This window comes from Scatophagus argus, chromosome 15 (assembly GCF_020382885.2).
Source record: "Scatophagus argus isolate fScaArg1 chromosome 15, fScaArg1.pri, whole genome shotgun sequence".
NCBI lineage: Eukaryota > Metazoa > Chordata > Actinopteri > Scatophagidae > Scatophagus > Scatophagus argus.
The window spans coordinates 15,829,071-15,845,855 of record NC_058507.1 but is presented as its reverse complement, the minus strand read 5'-3'; the positions used below and the strand labels follow the sequence as shown (position 1 = coordinate 15,845,855).

At 41.7% G+C, this 16,785-nt stretch overlaps 3 protein-coding genes across 4 annotated transcripts; all 3 read left to right on the top strand.

The window, feature by feature from the left end:
• Nucleotides 1–303: 303 nt before the first annotated feature.
• On the top strand, nucleotides 304–8,543 carry pabpc4 (poly(A) binding protein, cytoplasmic 4 (inducible form)). Its single transcript, XM_046412521.1, has 15 exons — nucleotides 304–949; nucleotides 3,275–3,468; nucleotides 4,269–4,384; nucleotides 5,366–5,505; nucleotides 5,596–5,690; nucleotides 5,768–5,905; nucleotides 6,022–6,117; nucleotides 6,232–6,501; nucleotides 6,824–6,914; nucleotides 7,057–7,152; nucleotides 7,282–7,412; nucleotides 7,542–7,632; nucleotides 7,716–7,846; nucleotides 7,943–8,067; nucleotides 8,167–8,543. The coding sequence occupies exons 1-14, from the start codon at nucleotides 757–759 to the stop codon at nucleotides 8,042–8,044; spliced, it is 1,884 nt and encodes a 627-aa protein (XP_046268477.1). The 5' UTR covers nucleotides 304–756; the 3' UTR covers nucleotides 8,045–8,067; nucleotides 8,167–8,543.
• A 1,431-nt stretch (nucleotides 8,544–9,974) lies between these two features.
• Nucleotides 9,975–13,041, top strand: ppie (peptidylprolyl isomerase E (cyclophilin E)). The gene is made up of 10 exons (XM_046412531.1): nucleotides 9,975–10,091; nucleotides 10,552–10,650; nucleotides 10,855–10,898; nucleotides 11,167–11,193; nucleotides 11,296–11,377; nucleotides 11,497–11,600; nucleotides 11,689–11,812; nucleotides 12,041–12,226; nucleotides 12,317–12,459; nucleotides 12,822–13,041. The coding sequence occupies exons 1-10, from the start codon at nucleotides 10,061–10,063 to the stop codon at nucleotides 12,888–12,890; spliced, it is 909 nt and encodes a 302-aa protein (XP_046268487.1). The 5' UTR covers nucleotides 9,975–10,060; the 3' UTR covers nucleotides 12,891–13,041.
• Nucleotides 13,042–13,425: 384 nt separating this feature from the next.
• On the top strand, nucleotides 13,426–16,029 carry LOC124071727 (gap junction beta-4 protein-like). Of its 2 annotated transcripts, none has more exons than XM_046412534.1 (2): nucleotides 13,426–13,580; nucleotides 14,004–16,029. In XM_046412534.1, the coding sequence occupies exon 2, from the start codon at nucleotides 14,106–14,108 to the stop codon at nucleotides 14,895–14,897; it is 792 nt and encodes a 263-aa protein (XP_046268490.1). In that variant the 5' UTR covers nucleotides 13,426–13,580; nucleotides 14,004–14,105; the 3' UTR covers nucleotides 14,898–16,029. The 2 variants fall into 2 exon arrangements, with proteins under 2 accessions (XP_046268490.1, XP_046268491.1); XM_046412535.1 differs by having other exon boundaries at nucleotides 13,440–13,580; nucleotides 14,041–16,029.
• Nucleotides 16,030–16,785: the final 756 nt, after the last annotated feature.

The window sequence follows — 16,785 nt, the reverse complement described above, 5'->3', positions numbered from 1 at the left end:
CCCTTTTTGGTTTAAGAGCAACGCAGGATTTCATTTGAATCATAAGACACCAGCTGCCTTTTTTGTAAAAATAAAATCAAATTTTCTTTGAGGACATCACTTTTAAACCAGGAAAAAACCTTTCTCACACTGTTCACTGTGGAAGCCTTTTGTATTCCCACCCAGATGTCGCTGTGGGGAGCTGGGCTCTGTAGTTGGGGCGGTACAGTGTGCGCTCTCCCTTTTACGCCGCATGCTCAGTGTTTTTTCTAGCCCAAGTTTGACCCTGGCCACCGCCACTCTCTATAAAGTGCCCATGCTTTTCCTCACGCAGTCTCTTTCCCCGGCCACAAAACAACCGTGAGTGTCTAACTCACTGTTCTTGAAAAACTTAAAATAAAAATAATATAAAAATTATAAAATCCACAAAATCTTAATAAAAACAAGTACCGTAATACTTAAAGCAATACAAACGTTTAAAAAAAAATAGCAAAAAAAAACTAATAGTAAAAAAATACTATAAACAAGAGGCCTCGGGCTTAACCCGAAGTTGGCATCTTTGAGAAGACATACTTAAGAAGACATCGGCTTATGTGGTGATTTTTTTCAGGTTACATTTTAAAAACATACTCGACAAGAGAGCCAGCTGTCAGTGTCTTTCTTAGGCGAGAACTGAAGCGCAGTTTGGACCCGGGATACAGTTCATACCGGCATTTTTTTTCCCCTGGCGTTTTTTGAGAGAAGCTTTCTATTTACTTCTTTTGTCAAGTCCGAGACATGAACACAGCGACGGGGAGTTATCCGATGGCTTCTCTCTACGTCGGCGACCTGCACCCTGATATCACGGAGGCTATGCTGTATGAGAAATTCAGCCCTGCCGGACCGGTGCTCTCCATTCGGGTATGCAGAGACATGATCACCCGGCGATCCCTAGGCTATGCTTATGTGAACTTCTCCCAACCCGCTGACGGTAAGAAGTGACACATGTGAGGCGGTTTGAGTATGTTACTCGCACACGTGAGTGCACGGTGCTTTAACTAACAGGCAGAAAAAGCACGCATCCTTCAGATATTGGCAATGTCACCATATGCTTTCAATGTCAGTCCTGAAACTGTCCACAGTCAGAGGAGCCGCCATGCACGGGGCTTTCAATGAAATATGGTGGATGAAGTGATATTTTTGCAATCTAATCATCAGTCATGTCATTTGACCCATATAAGCATGTCCCAGTTCTTGTATATTCCTGGTCCTGTATGTCACTACCATGTTCAAAGCCCCAGCACACAGACACACCGAGTTTGGAAATGCTTAAAAGTTATCAGAAAAGTCATTTTATCTACGTTCAGGATAGAACTGTGTTACAGAATAAGTTCATTCTGCATATATCACTCATTCAGCCTAAATTGACCCATTTCTGCTCCTATTTAAAGGGCTACTGAGTGAAGCCAATTCCCATTGCCTTCTGCTGCTATTGCAGCACTGAAAGTGTGAAAAGGGCCAAGTGGAGCTGAGCAATGTTTGTGTATATGAGTAAGACTTGATCCTGTTTATATTTGGATTCAATCCCATCTTCATTTTGAAATTTAGGGATTAGATGGATCGTTTAAGATTACCCGAACCACTTGAAGTGCTTGTCAATTGTTAATCTATTACAACCTCATGCCTTAAGTGAACATGTGTGAAGTGCACGCATTGAGCTATAGTAGTGAGTGTTGTGGTTGTCTTCAGATGGCCTGGTGATGATGTTTACATTGTGTGGACTTTTTTGCTTCTTGTATAAACATTAAACACCTGTCACAGTATATCTGAGTTGGTCACCAAAAGCTGCAGTAATGATAGGTTACACCTGGCTCACTTCCAGGAAGGTAGTATCACTCACTTGAGTAAATGTAATAAGAGCCACAAGTGAGAAGACACCATTTGTTATTGGAGGTGTAGACATGGGGGATGGTAGCTGTTTGGTATTTACATGCAGTCCAAACACGTGCCTGTGGGGCAACAACTTAGTGCCTGTAAAATGCTATACAAAATATGCCTGTGCAGTACAACTAATTTCATGTGCAGTGTGTTAGGTTGCTTGCAATTGCAATGAATTGCTTGATGTCATAGCTGTATGTGTAAACATTCACTGACGTTGCTCATCTGAGCATTCTTGTTCAGTGTGTCCCTTCCCCATCAATGGTAGAGAATGCTCTACTCTCACTCCATGCCAGCACATACCTCTCAGGACCCCTCTCTAAATATAGAAGGTCTTTCTGAGCAGCCCAAAATTTGCCTGCCCGTAATAAAATTAAATTCTCAGCATGAGAGAAATGTTAACAATAACAAGTAATCCAACACCCTTGATATTTTACACTATTTCACTATCATTTTAAATGGCATCACATACCATATGAATGATTACCAGGTTTTATATAATCCTCTTTGGCCCTTTTTTTAAAACTAAGATTCCCTTTCTCACCCGTCCAGCAGTCCACATGTTTGACCACGACCATGCACCTTTTCTGAACAGACAGGCTGTGAAGTACAATTGCAAGCCAAACTGCTGATGCCAGCAGACGCAAGGCAGCTCCGTTTTGTTTACCAGACACTTTTAGCTGGAAAGCCTGGCCTGTGCGCGTGTGTCTGCTACTGTGGAGTGGCTGAACAAAAGGATGTTTGGCATGTGTGCCCACATGGACATTAGAGCCTATATGAGAGTTAAAGCAACAGATGGAGAGAGAAATGGTAGTAACTGAACCTTTGCGATTAAACTGGGTTTACAGAAGACACAATGATCGGATCAAATGAAAAATGGAACCTGTTACCTCTTAACACTGAAATTTAAGGCCGTCTGTGTTCTCTAAAGGCCCTCTGCACTGCAAGTGGCCTAGGTGGGACGCGGCCCAGCAGCATGTGGTGAGTCTGAGAAGGGGGCCATGTGCTCCAGGCTTGCCCAGTGCAGCTGCCCCACACACCTGTCCCAGCAGCTCATCAGCCACATGGTCTACTGCAGTATCATAACCTTGTTAATGCTCGCCAGCAAGGATTCTCCATTGTAACACTGCACACTGTACTTCATGTGTAACTTCACGTGATTTCTCTTCAAGTGTTATTAGGCTACTGCTGTGTTTGTAACAGGATGGTGATTTTAACATGTGGTGCTGTAGAAACAATAATTTATTGTATCACCATGATAGATGAAGACATGATGTATAGCATACATACTAGTGACTGAAAAGTTTGCAGCTCATGGCTCCATGTAAACAACAGCACATGACCTTTCCCTCCACCTCTCTGCTGCTCCTCCCTCCAGCTGAGAGAGCCCTGGACACCATGAACTTTGATGTGGTCAAAGGAAAGCCAATCAGAATCATGTGGTCCCAAAGAGATCCCTCCCTCAGGAAGTCTGGAGTGGGCAACGTGTTCATCAAGAACCTTGACAAGTCCATTGACAACAAAGCGCTGTATGACACCTTCTCTGCCTTTGGCAACATTCTTTCCTGCAAGGTACAATTGTCATAAATGACTGACTGAGGGGTTTTAAAACAGGAGTAATTTATTTTATGCTGAACATATTCCTACTTCAGGAAAAACTGTTTGTGCATGCTTAAAGCTTCATTAAAAATGTGGATGTTATGCGCATAAAATTTTCTCATGTGAACTTATAGACCATTCCAGTTCCAAAAAAATAAATAAATAAATAAAATTGTTACATTGTGGCAATAGCCTACTGACATATTTCGGGAAATACATTCATTCACTGTAATGCAGAAAGATGGATGATGAGCACAACACTCTTGTGTCTCGCAGTTAAATATGGAGCAACTTAGCTTTGCCTAATATTAAAATTGGGAACAGCTAACCTGGCTCTGTCCACAGGTAACAAAGTACATTTAGCAATTTGTCTAATGCTTGCTAATTAACAACCAAAAGAAAAAATGTCAATCTTAGAATTTTTGTTGATTTTTGAGGGTTTAACCACAAATAACCCTCTATAAAACCACAAGACATTGCTTTTACTTTCTGGTTTTGCACAGATTTAACAAACAAACCTAAGTGTGTTAAATTCAAAGGTGACAGGCTAACCATCCCTCTGGCCTTTATGCTAAGCTAGTTTAACAGACAGCAGTTTAATGTTTTGAGGATAGATTTGGGACCGATATTTATTCTCTCATTTAACCCTCTGCAAGGATGTGAATAATTCTTAAAATCTTGAAGTACCACTTTAAAGTTATGCATCTGCCTGCATGTGTTACGTTGCCTCTCATCTGGATGCATACCTACCCGTATGTCTTCCTCTTCTCCAGGTGGTGTGTGATGAAAATGGCTCCAAGGGCTACGCTTTTGTCCACTTTGAGACCCAGGACGCTGCTGATCGTGCCATTGAGAAGATGAACGGCATGCTTCTGAATGACCGCAAGGTGTGAGTGTCTGATCATCTAGGAACTGGGGACAAAGATGTATTCATTGTTGACAGCATTTTGTCAAGACTATTGAAGAATTGCTATTTTGATGGTATTTGAACATTATTGTGACATCATTGTGAAAGTCCTGATGTAGAAGGTGCGATACTTAATGGGTTTATGGTGAAAACAGTGACTGAAATGTGTAAACCTGACTTGTCTGTTCTGTACTTGTGTTGAGTGAACTATCTTCACATGCCCTTTTTCAGTTGGTGAATTTGTGTGTGAATAATCTGACTAATGAGCTCATCTCTCACTACCGCCAGTATGAAGATAACCAAAAAAACGGATAGATAACAAACTAAAAACTTTTACTTACTCTTATCTTTCCTACCAGACCCGCTTTCTGTTGCTTCATATGTTCACTGGTCACCGTCTTGGAGTGTTTGTATGTGTGTGTGACCACGCTTGTGTGTTTTAGTGATGGATCGAATGCAGGAATGCAATACTGGATGGCGGAAGGAGAGAGAGGTCATCCTAGCAAGGTATATAATATCACCTGGGCCTCTTCAGCTATCCTTTGTACTGTGAGACTCTCTTCCTCCACCCCTCTCCATCCACCTCCACATCAGTTTTGGACCAAGAATTAAGATGGCTGTCACTGTGTTGTCTAGCATGCTGACATATCTGCCTGCCTGTGGTAACAGCAGTTGAATGTTTTTTCATTGTTTACACCAGGAATGATGAGTCACATGATGAAATGAATTTGTTTGTGGTCGCTGTCCCTGTGTTTGCTAAAGAATGTACTCTCTTTTACTCACCGTGCTTGCGTGGCCAGGTCTTCCTCTGTCATTGTGGGACTTTCTGTATCCGGAAACCCGGATCGAGAGTGTTTTTGATCGGAAAAAGCAGGTCAAAAGAGATGGATCCTGGTCTGTTTTCTCATCTCTGTTGGGACTGTTTTAAGAGAGCGCATATTGCTTGTCTTCCTCTATCTTCAGGTTTGTGGGTCGTTTCAAGTCTCGCAAGGAACGGGAGGCTGAACTTGGCGCCAAAGCCAAGGAGTTTACCAATGTCTATATCAAGAATTTTGGGGACGATATGGATGATGAGCGTCTGAAGGAGCTTTTCGACAAATATGGTAAAATGAGACTAAATTTATGGGTATTACTCCAGTCTCTAATGCACTCTGCTGTTCTGCATCCGCTTATCTGACCCTGAACCTCTGCAGGCAAAACACTCAGCGTGAAAGTGATGACAGACCCCACTGGCAAATCCAGAGGCTTTGGATTTGTTAGTTATGAGAAACACGAGGACGCTAACAAGGTATTTTGGCCACATGGAAAAGTATCAAGTGAGTCTTTATTGGTCATTCCCTCTGATAGTAATGATTTCACCCAAAGGCTGTAGAGGACATGAATGGCACCGAACTCAATGGCAAAACTGTGTTTGTGGGCCGAGCTCAGAAAAAGATGGAGCGCCAGGCTGAACTGAAGAGGAAATTTGAGCTGCTGAAACAAGAAAGGATCAGTCGTTATCAGGTGTGTAGAAACTAAACTCCCAACAACCCCATAAAACTAATCAACCTTAAATTCCAATCCATTCAGGTCAAAGAAGATGTTACATATGTATCTTGACAGTCTGTTTTTGGTTTCAGGGTGTTAATCTTTACATTAAGAACCTGGATGACACCATAGACGATGAGAAACTGCGCAAGGAATTCTCTCCATTTGGGTCTATTACAAGCGCTAAGGTGAGAAGGCAATGCATTATCACCAGAGAAAAAACTGTGCATCACTGCAATAAGAATACAGCAACAGTGTAACAATGTTGTATCTCTGTAGTCACCTGTCTGTCCATATTTTAGGTGATGCTGGAGGAGGGTCGCTCCAAGGGCTTTGGCTTTGTCTGCTTCTCCTCCCCTGAAGAGGCCACCAAGGCTGTGACTGAGATGAACGGACGTATCGTTGGCTCCAAACCCCTCTATGTCGCTCTTGCTCAGCGCAAAGAGGAGCGCAAAGCCCACCTCACCAACCAGTACATGCAGCGTATTGCTGGCATGAGAGCCATGCCAGCTAACGCCATCATCAATCAGTTCCAGCCCACCAGTGGCTACTTCATGCCAGCTGTGCCACAGGTGTGACACAGCTGTCTGTTGAATGTATAAGTAATTGTGTGCGAACTAGATCACCATATCAACTTAAAATGTAACAGTAGTCAGTCTTGTGTTTACACCCTCAAGTGGCCAAAACATCTTTATATACAGATTAACATTCATTATTTAAATTAAGAATGTCAAGAAACACATTAATTGCCAACATTTCCAAGTTAGAGGTCACTTTTGATAGTTCTGTTATTTCAGTAGAAATGCCACAGATTCAAAATGTAGTCACATCAGTCGTTTCAGTAGGGCATGATTTTAACACCATAAAGTGACACATTTCACCTGTATCCACCAGGCCCAGAACAGGACGACATACTATGCACCCAATCAGCTGGCCCAAATGAGGCCCAACCCTCGATGGCAGCAGCAAGGTGGCAGAGGTCAAGGTGAGTGCTGTATGATGTGTTTCTGCTTTAAGCTACCTAACAAATTTAGTTACACTGTTATGAACCTATATATAAACTTTTTAATGGATTTTACCTTTTTATTGCATTTCATTGTTTTTGTCTGTGCTTCTGTCACTCCCAGCTGGTTTCCAAGGGATACCCAGCTCTCTGCGTCAGCCAGGACCCCGTGCTAACCTGAGACACATGACTCCTAATAGTGGCTCACAGGGTCCACGGGGTGTGTTCACCAAAATGATCACCATCAACTCACTGAGTCCAGATTTAGCATTTTATTAACACTGCATATTCAATAGAGGTGGTCAACACACTGTGTAAATTCTGCTCCATGTTTCCACCTCTCTGTTAGGTTCTGGCCAGGCCATGGCTCCTCGTCCCTCAATGGGAGTTCCCGGGCCCCGTGCCATGCCCCCTTACAAATATGCCACTGGTGTCCGTAACCCCAACCCCCAGGTGGTGCAACCTATTGCCTTACAGCAGGTAGGGGCTTGTGTTCCTGTCCCATCAAGGTCCCTAACCTATAAATAATTAAGTAATAAATACATAAAGTAATAAAAAAGTAATAAATAATAATTTAAAATAATAGTGTTCTTTATCTGTCCCTTCCAGGCTCAGCCAGCTGTGCATGTTCAGGGCCAGGAGCCTCTCACAGCCTCCATGCTGGCTGCAGCACCTCCTCAGGAGCAGAAACAAATGCTAGGTAAGAGTCCCATATCGCAATGAATGAACTGTAATGTTTTTCAGTTTGAAAAAGTTTTATTTATTCTCAGTTTTTCCAAACAGGGGAGCGCCTTTTCCCACTGATTCAGTCGATGCATGCCAACCTGGCAGGAAAGATCACTGGCATGCTGCTGGAGATTGACAACTCTGAACTGCTACATATGTTGGAGTCTCATGAATCACTGCGTTCAAAGGTTCTTGGATCCCTTTGCAATATTGTCGCATTGACATGTCTGTTATAAATTTACTACCCCGTGACAATATTCGTGATTGATGTAATGTTTGTACAGGTGGAAGAAGCCGTCGCCGTGTTACAAGCCCACCAGGCAAAGAAAGATGCCACTCAGAAAGTGGGTGGCATGACTACTACTGCTGCTACTGCCACATCCTGAAGACGGCATGCTGTATTAAACTGGTATGATAATACACAGACAAGCAAGCTATTTGTTTTTGTTGATTTGGTCATACATTACTGTTACTGTGGTTGTAATGAAAAGTCACTTTGTTGTTTCAGGGCACAGAGAAATGAGCAGAGATGAGGAGAGGCTCTCTACACCAGACTCCTCTTAACAATTATGCAAAAAAATGGAGAAAAAAAAAAGAAAATGTAATTTTAAAAATATACTTGAAAATTTTGAAAAATGTTCATAATTTTCTAGTTCTATAACACTTTTAAACTGCATACGAAAAGCAATAATGCAAATGCGTTTCGAAAGAGGCCCTTCACTTTGTGGCAAAGGAGAGAAACTTTTTTTTCTAAAAGGAAAATGAGCCTTGTTCTTTTTCTTTGCTTGAAAGTTATGTTTGGTTTGAAATGATAGACGCCTCCATCCTATCATGTTATCATGGGTGTGTGGTATTCTCAATAAAAGGATGATGATGTAAAGGTTACCAAGCTTGCGCTACTTTAATGCTTACATGTAACTTATTTTATTCAGTTTTAAGTCAGTGTTGCACAGTGAAAGCCAAAGCAGGATAAAGAGAGTACTGTAGAAGCAGCACAAATGATATAATGCTGAGTATCTTAACTTTTGTCTGGGTTAAACTGGTATAATTTTGGGTGTTCCCTCTTTGGACAGACGATTGATACTACAAACAGAAGACAGTTAAAGAAAACACTTAACTTGTCTTAAAAAAGCACTTTTGCCCCAAATATAGAAGACAGAGAAAGGTTTTTTCCTGTACCCAGTCATCAGTTAAAAATATGGTCACTGAGCCCATGAAATCCCAAAGGGTGGAGCAAACTCTCCACAGTAAGTCACAATTACAGGACCATCATTCAGTGCTTCAAATTTTGTAAGAACAATATAATGTCTCAATAAAATACAGCGTTGTTGGTGTCAGCTTTTTCATACAGGCATCAGTAACTTATGCTGTGTTGGGTAACATCGGATATATGTCGCACTTCTTGAAATTTTTCTGCACAGCAGGATCCCAGTGTTAACAATGAGGACGACGTAGAACTTGGTGATAGCAAAGAAAGGTGGGGGCTCTCATTAAGGTATTGATAATGGCTGACATATTTGGAATAATTTCACTGGAAAGTAAAGTGATTTTTTTTTCCCCTTGGTCTAAAATATGGTACAGAGATAGACATTTTTCACAGCCTGACCACCCAAAAGTTGTCTTTTGATCAGAAAGCAGTGCTAATTAATAACTAATGAACCATTAAGTACTATAGCTTATAGTTCATTTTTAAACCCTTTATAAAACCCTTAATAAAAGTTACTGCCAGAAATAATATTTTGCTGCACTCAAAATTACAGAGAAAATCACACAAAATTAGTGAAAGGAAGTAAAAGAAACATATATCCTCAAATACTGTCATTTGTCATCAGAAAAGGGTCTTTTTCAAAGCAGACATTTTGACGTGCCATGGTAGGATAAACATTGACAATGGCTCTGCACGTCATGACAGTGTGGCAGTGAGTCAGCACATTGACAGGCATCTTTTCACGTTTAACACGTCACGACAGAAAAACCACAGGTGTAAATTATATTGATGATGATGGCTGAATTTCATTTAGCTGCTTCAGATTTGGTCTCCTGCTACTGTGCATGCTGGCTGACTTGGAGACTCCCATCAATAAAGTTATTAGTAACAGCAGCACTGTTCATACAAACAAACACAGACCTACCACACTTTAACTCTCATTTTGTCTAAAACATCAACTCTTCGACTGAAAAGAAGAGATCTCTCGAAGAAGAAGAAGAGATCGAGCGTGTCGTGATAGTCTAAATGTACGTTTAGCAATATGGTATGAAAAGGTAACAGTTGAGCGATGAAGCTACAGAGGGATTCCTCCGACAGGTGGCGCTAGAGATAATTGGGTCTTGGGGAGGCGGGCTTCAGTCTCCCTCCACCAATGACAAGCTGCCGGGGTCAAAGTTGAAGAGTTAAATCCAATATGGCGGCTAACAAACGAGTGCTGTATGTTGGTAAGTTAGTGTTACTTTTTATAAAAATACGCTAAGTTTATATTGTTTCAGGCGTTCTAACAAACATATTAAAGATAATATGTTAGGAACCATGAAATTAGGCACAACTTTATATGTCTAAAGTACAAATAATATAAAGAAAACCTCAGATACGTAAAGATTTAGCCGGTAAAACATGAAAGCGTCATCTTAAAACATGGTAACTTCGCTGAATCTTAACACAATTTTCTCAAAGTCATGAGTAAAAAATACCATATCGGCTGCGTAACTTAATGAGCTCTGAATAGACACATAGATATTAAATAACAACAACAGAACAGCTTTAACCTCATAAAATGGCAACTCCGTTAGCTCTTCTTGTGTTTTGAATCCCGGATAACTTCATTGTCAAATTCGAACTTTTAGCTGTCAGCGGCATGTTTCTGTTGGTCTCAGTCTTAGTGCGGTGTGTTTGTATCAGGCGGCCTGGCAGAGGAGGTGGATGAGAAGGTGTTACATGCAGCTTTTATTCCGTTTGGAGACATCATAGACATCCAGATCCCATTAGACTATGAAACAGGTAAGATCAGTAGTTTTGCTATCAACATTGATTTTTTCAAAATCAACATTGCAAGAATGTTTTGGCATCTGGTGCAGCAGACATACACAAGAAAAGAAAAAAGAGTTCAAATGCACTGTTTCTATCTATCGTTAATCTATCATTAAACACTGCCAGTAAGAAAAATATCAAGCTTTGTTCATGTGTCCTTTGTTCCCTTTTCAGAGAAGCACAGAGGATTTGCATTCATTGAGTTTGAACTGGCAGAGGTATGTACTAGATAGTGTTGAGGTGCATACTGAAGGCTGCAATATTCTGATTTTAAACCACAACAGCTTGTACGATAATCTAAGTGAATCCTCGGGAGGTTGATTCCAGGTTTTGACCGTTGTATCTGCATCCTGTTTACGCAGTTTCATTGGAATGCTGTCTTTCAGCAGAATAAATTTCATGGTAGTCTGACTTGAGAATTCAGTGTAAACATGGTTGGACTTTTCATGGTGTTTATAATCTATTTCTGCTTATTTTCTTCTGTAGGATGCTGCAGCAGCTATTGATAACATGGTAAGTGGATCACATTTCTACACATTAATGTTAATGAGTTTTGATTTCTGTACCTGAGACCTAGTCATTGTGAATTTACTTTTTCCTCTTTTTCTCTGGTAGAATGAATCTGAGCTTTTTGGGCGGACTGTCCGTGTCAACATTGCCAAGCCCATGAGAATCAAAGAAGGCTCCTCTCGCCCAGGTGACTGTCTGGAAAAAAAACAAAAAAAACAAACTCTGTGTATAGTCTTTGCCTGGACAGCAATTTTAATCTGTGGTTCTGATTTTAACTTTAACTAATTTTAACTGCTTTTTCCTCAGTGTGGTCGGATGATGACTGGCTGAAAAAGTTCTCAGGTAAGACCACAGAGGAGGCTGAGGCGGAGGCAGCGGGTGGAGAAACAACCAACTCTGCAACACAGGAGGTGAGACAGCTTTCTTTCTAAAGTGTGTTGACGCCTCTGACTCTTAACTGTGTTAAGATAGTGCCATCAGAACAATTTGTTTTCGCAGGGTGAGCCTCCAGCTAAAAAGGGCAGAGTTAATCCTCAGGTTTACATGGACATCAAGATTGGAAACAAGCCAGCAGGGAGACTACGCTTTTTACTTCGGGCTGACATTGTTCCCATGACAGCAGGTACATATGCTGTGAGGCTTTCATCATCATATCTCATGTCAAAAATATATACTGCAGCTGCACAATGTTAAGTTTGCGTAAAGAATTAAAAATGACCCTACAATGAATTCTACAGGTGTTAAACAATAGTGTGTAGTCAAAGCATCCCTCTTTAGAAAAACAAAACAATCAGTTGGCAAATAGTGACATCTTTTTTTTTTTCTCTCTCTCTCTCCATATCTTCTATAGAGAATTTCCGCTGCTTGTGCACACATGAGAAGGGATTTGGCTTCAAGGGTAGCAGCTTTCATCGCATTATCCCTCAGTTTATGTGCCAAGGAGGTGACTTCACCAACCACAACGGCACCGGTGGCAAGTCCATCTATGGCCGGAAGTTTGACGATGAAAACTTTGTCCTCAAACACACCGCCCCAGGTAAGGAGTTTTTGCAAGAAGCTCTTGAGGAGTGTGGAGTCTTTGTTTACGTTTAGCAGCAGAACCAAACCTTGCGTGTCGTGCTCACAGGGCAGCTCTCAATGGCCAACTCTGGACCAAACACTAACGGCTCTCAGTTCTTCATCACCACTGACAAAACAGACTGGCTGGATGGCAAACATGTGGTGTTTGGAGAACTTGTGGAGGGGATGGATGTGGTCCGTGCAATGGAGGTAATAAGACTGCGAAATAACGTGTTATACAAATGCAGATTTTTATGCAAAATATTGTGCTAATTCAGCGGTAATAGAAAACTTGGCTATTCCCCAGTGCGTTCTTTAATTATATACATCGCTATGTCTGTTGGTATAGTAAAGGGAAAAGTAAAAATCCAAACAATCTTGATTTAAGTTGCAGAAATGAAAGATAAAATTTATGATCGTGCCGTTATCTGTACCCATAAACATAGAAATTCATATATCTCTGTGTGCTCAATGTTATTTTGATAATACTTGGTCTTAAAGGCTTGTAAAACAATCAGGCTGCATTATGGCATATAATTGCTGTGTCTTGCAAATGTGTTTTCTCTCCGCAGGCTCAGGGAACAAAAGACGGCAAGCCGAAGCAGAAAGTCATCATCTCTGACTGTGGAGAATATGTGTGAATGAAACAAAAGTGCGTGCTTGTCTGTATGTGCCTGTGGAGGCAGTGTATGTCTGAGAGCACGAGTGTGTTCAGTCTTTTGTACTCTGAACCCACATCATCTGCCCTGTAAATATTTAAATAAACACCCTTGTTTTTTTTAAAATAAAAAAGCTTGATGTCTGTTACTGTGTGCAAATCTGATCTGCCGAATGCTGTCTAACCAGTTTTCATGTTTGAATAACAACTTATTCAAGAGTTCTTTTTTATTTTCAATTATTTTTTGAAGTTGAAAAACAGTAACTTTATCTTGCCAAAAGATTTGCCAGAAAATATTTATGGACACGTTTCTTTTTATACATAAAATCCTAGTTGGTTTCAAGCTGCACATTGTATACAAATCACGTCTTCTAAATTATCTCATCTCTACAGTTTTATAAATATTTAACGGTTTCATGGATATGATAAAACGGTCACGTAGAATAGAAAATCACTAGTTTCCCCTTCTCACTTGATTGGACAAGCATATAGTCGGGGACGTGCGGCAGATACACCTGAGCAGGTTGGGTGGTGAGTGGAAATGGCAGGCGAACGGCTCCACCCCTCCACTCCCGTCCTCTGTTGAGAAATCTGTTGAGCTACACATCGGTGATTTTCATCCAGAGCCTGTTCCTCAGCTCCGACACGGACCCTCAGCAACAGCGCTTGGACTGTAAGTATACCAGTGGATACGTATGGTTGTGAATCGGATAATAATGCCAATTTGTCAGGATTTTGTTGGTTTTAGGAGTGGACGTTTGGGATATGCGTAATTGCGCTCGGAATGTAAACACTGAAATGTTTTTAGGGCAGGCGTCGCGGAGTGAGTTGTTGATTCGTCTCATATTTGTGTGACTGAACTTCAGCGACGAGCTGAAATGCTTCTGCTTACATAAAAGGAGACCAACTTGTCTTAAAGTTTTCTTTTCTATGTTAAAATGCTCACGTTTCTTTTGTTTATTTATTTATTTTTTTGCCTTAAAGATGTTAACGTGTACTTACATGTTAATGACCCAGTCGTCCCTCATTTCGTTTCTTTGCTGTCTTAGCCGCTTCCTGTAACAGTGATATAAGTGTGCTCTTTTTTTCCTTTTAGGGTGGTAGATACCTGAGTTTTGTTTGTGCCATTTCAGCTGGAAAGAACTTCCGCTGTCTTCCATCAGCAGGAAGAGACCGCAGATTGTGAGCACACCTCATCATGAACTGGGCATTCCTCCAGGGCCTCCTCAGTGGGGTGAACAAGTACTCCACAGCCTTCGGCCGAGTGTGGCTCTCCGTTGTTTTCGTCTTCAGAGTCATGGTGTTTGTGGTGGCAGCAGAGAAGGTATGGGGCGACGAACAGAAAGACTTCAAATGCAACACAGCTCAGCCCGGCTGCCACAATGTCTGCTATGACCACTTCTTCCCCGTGTCCCACGTCCGGCTGTGGGCCCTGCAGCTCATCTTCGTCACCTGCCCCTCTCTCCTGGTGGTGATGCATGTCGCCTACAGGGAGGACAGGGAACGGAAAAACCGCCTCAAGAATGGTGAAAACTGCCGCCGTCTGTATCAGAACACTGGCAAGAAGCGCGGAGGCCTGTGGTGGACCTACGTCCTCACGTTGGTCTTCAAAATAGGAGTGGACGCCACCTTCGTCTACCTGCTGTACCACATCTATGAGGGCTACGATTTCCCTTCGCTCGTTAAGTGCGAGCAGAAGCCCTGTCCCAACAAGGTGGACTGCTTCATCTCTCGGCCCACCGAGAAACGAATCTTCACCCTCTTCATGGTGGTCACCAGCCTGGTCTGCATCCTCCTCTCTGTTTTCGAAATCCTCTACCTGGTTGGCAAACGCTGCGCTGAGCTTTTCACCACAGTCCATCACTCTCACCACATCGTGACCAACACATTGTCCAGTGGGAGCAACTTGATGGAGTCAAACAGGCTAAAGCTGACAGGCAGCACCCCTGAAACTCCTGCTCCTTCATACAGCGTTGCTGTTGTGTCATGATAAACTGAAAATAAAGACTTGATGAAAAACAAGACAAGGCAAAGGAAAAATGCCTCTCCTCACTTACAGGCACTTCCTGAGCAGACTTGTCGGCGGACATTACTCTGCTCAGACACTGAACTACAGCTGAAGTAGTTCCATACTGTTTTGACTGTCAGAGAATTCGAAGTTCTTGGCCACAGGTCTTATGTGTCATTGATCTGGAATGTACTCACTTTTGTGGGTTTGGGTCACAGTATTTACAGAGATTTTTAGAAAGGAAATTCTGTAGATTGTATGCATCAAAAAAAGCAAGTTTCTAATGTGGTGTATTGTCAGATCTGGCCTTGATACCAGTGACATGAGTCACCGTGGTTTGGAGAGCATGGTTTTACAAACACATGTGGTGGTCTGTGTAAGATTTTCCCTCTGCTCTCTGCCCAACCTCCAAATGTTTAGTTCACACTGCTCTGCGTCTCTTCCCTTCACTCACACGTTCATGTGTGATTCTTTGTCAATATTTTACATCATTTATCATAAGGTTTGAAAGACTGTGCTGTTGTGCATCTTACTGTCTTAAACTGCTGTCTTGATAGAGTGCAGTGTCAGAAACACAGCAGTTGATGAGAATCAGAACATGCATATTTCTCTGCGTTGAAGTGCTGTGTGGCTGCCTAGTTGTTAATGTTATTCTTTTTTTTTCATTAAAGATCATGTTTATGTTTTGAAAATGTGAGTTTTGTTCATGTTATTAAGAAAACCATTTAGGGCGGTGCATACAGAGTAGCTCTGTACTGTACAGAAGTACTGTAAGGGTACTAAAGAACAGTATTAACCAGATAAAGGATTTGTTGATTCTGCTAACCTTTCTCTCTTCTCCAAACTTTTTCCATGTGTTTCATGAAGCTGCCCCTCCTCAACTGGCGCTCTGTTTCTAAAACCTCAACCTGGTTGACAAACGCTGCACTGAACCTCATTGTTTGGGTTGATTGGTACTTTTGAGAAGGGCAGAGGAGAAGTCTCCATTTCCTCAGCTGATTCATCCTTGCTGACGTGCGTGGATCCACCCAGCTCCGGAATTTGTTGGTTGTTTCTGCCTCTGAATGTGTTTTACCCAGTATTTACACTAGAACATCAGATAGGAGCAATGGAGTGAGAGTAAAAAAAAAACAGAGCCGTGCAAGTGTTTTTCAGATCTCTGCAGAGGTTATGAGATGTCTGCTTCCACCACAATACCATGAAAGAAAATTAAATATAGTCTGGACTGCTTAGAGCAATAAAGAATGACATTTTAAAAACTCAAACAAAGCAAAGTCTTTCAACAAAAAGTGAAAGGATCATCTGCAGGCACCACTGTGACCGTTAATGTCTGTTTCAGTGGACAGTTGTTCCGACAAAATCTATTAACAAGTGGGGTCTGTGGATTTTCAGAGTAACCAGTGCAGTGTTTCAGGAAAGATGACTCGCTGCTGGAAAGTCATTTTTCACCTCCACTGTATAGCATGTCAGCAGATGAATATCAGAACCCTCTGCAGATTAAAGCAAAAATATTTGTCAGCACAATGAGGAAGTGGATTTTTTTTTTCTTTTTGATTGTGATTTGAGACTGAAGACTCAACACGTCCATATACAAGTACACAGTGAGGTTGTTTCCTCTCTCTGGGAGTCAGTCGTGCAAGAATTAACTGGGTGAACTAAAGTCTGAGCTAGTCATCACGTTTTGTCTGTGCTAGTGGAAATATTGTCCAAACAGGATCTAAGCTCTCAAGTGTAATGTAAAAATATTATAAAATGGTGGTATTGACTGGCTCTGAAACAATAAGCAAGCTTCAGTATGTTCAGTACTCTTTCTGGCAGTCCAGCCTGACTGGGTGGTTTTGTAAATGAGCCAACATATACTCCCATTACA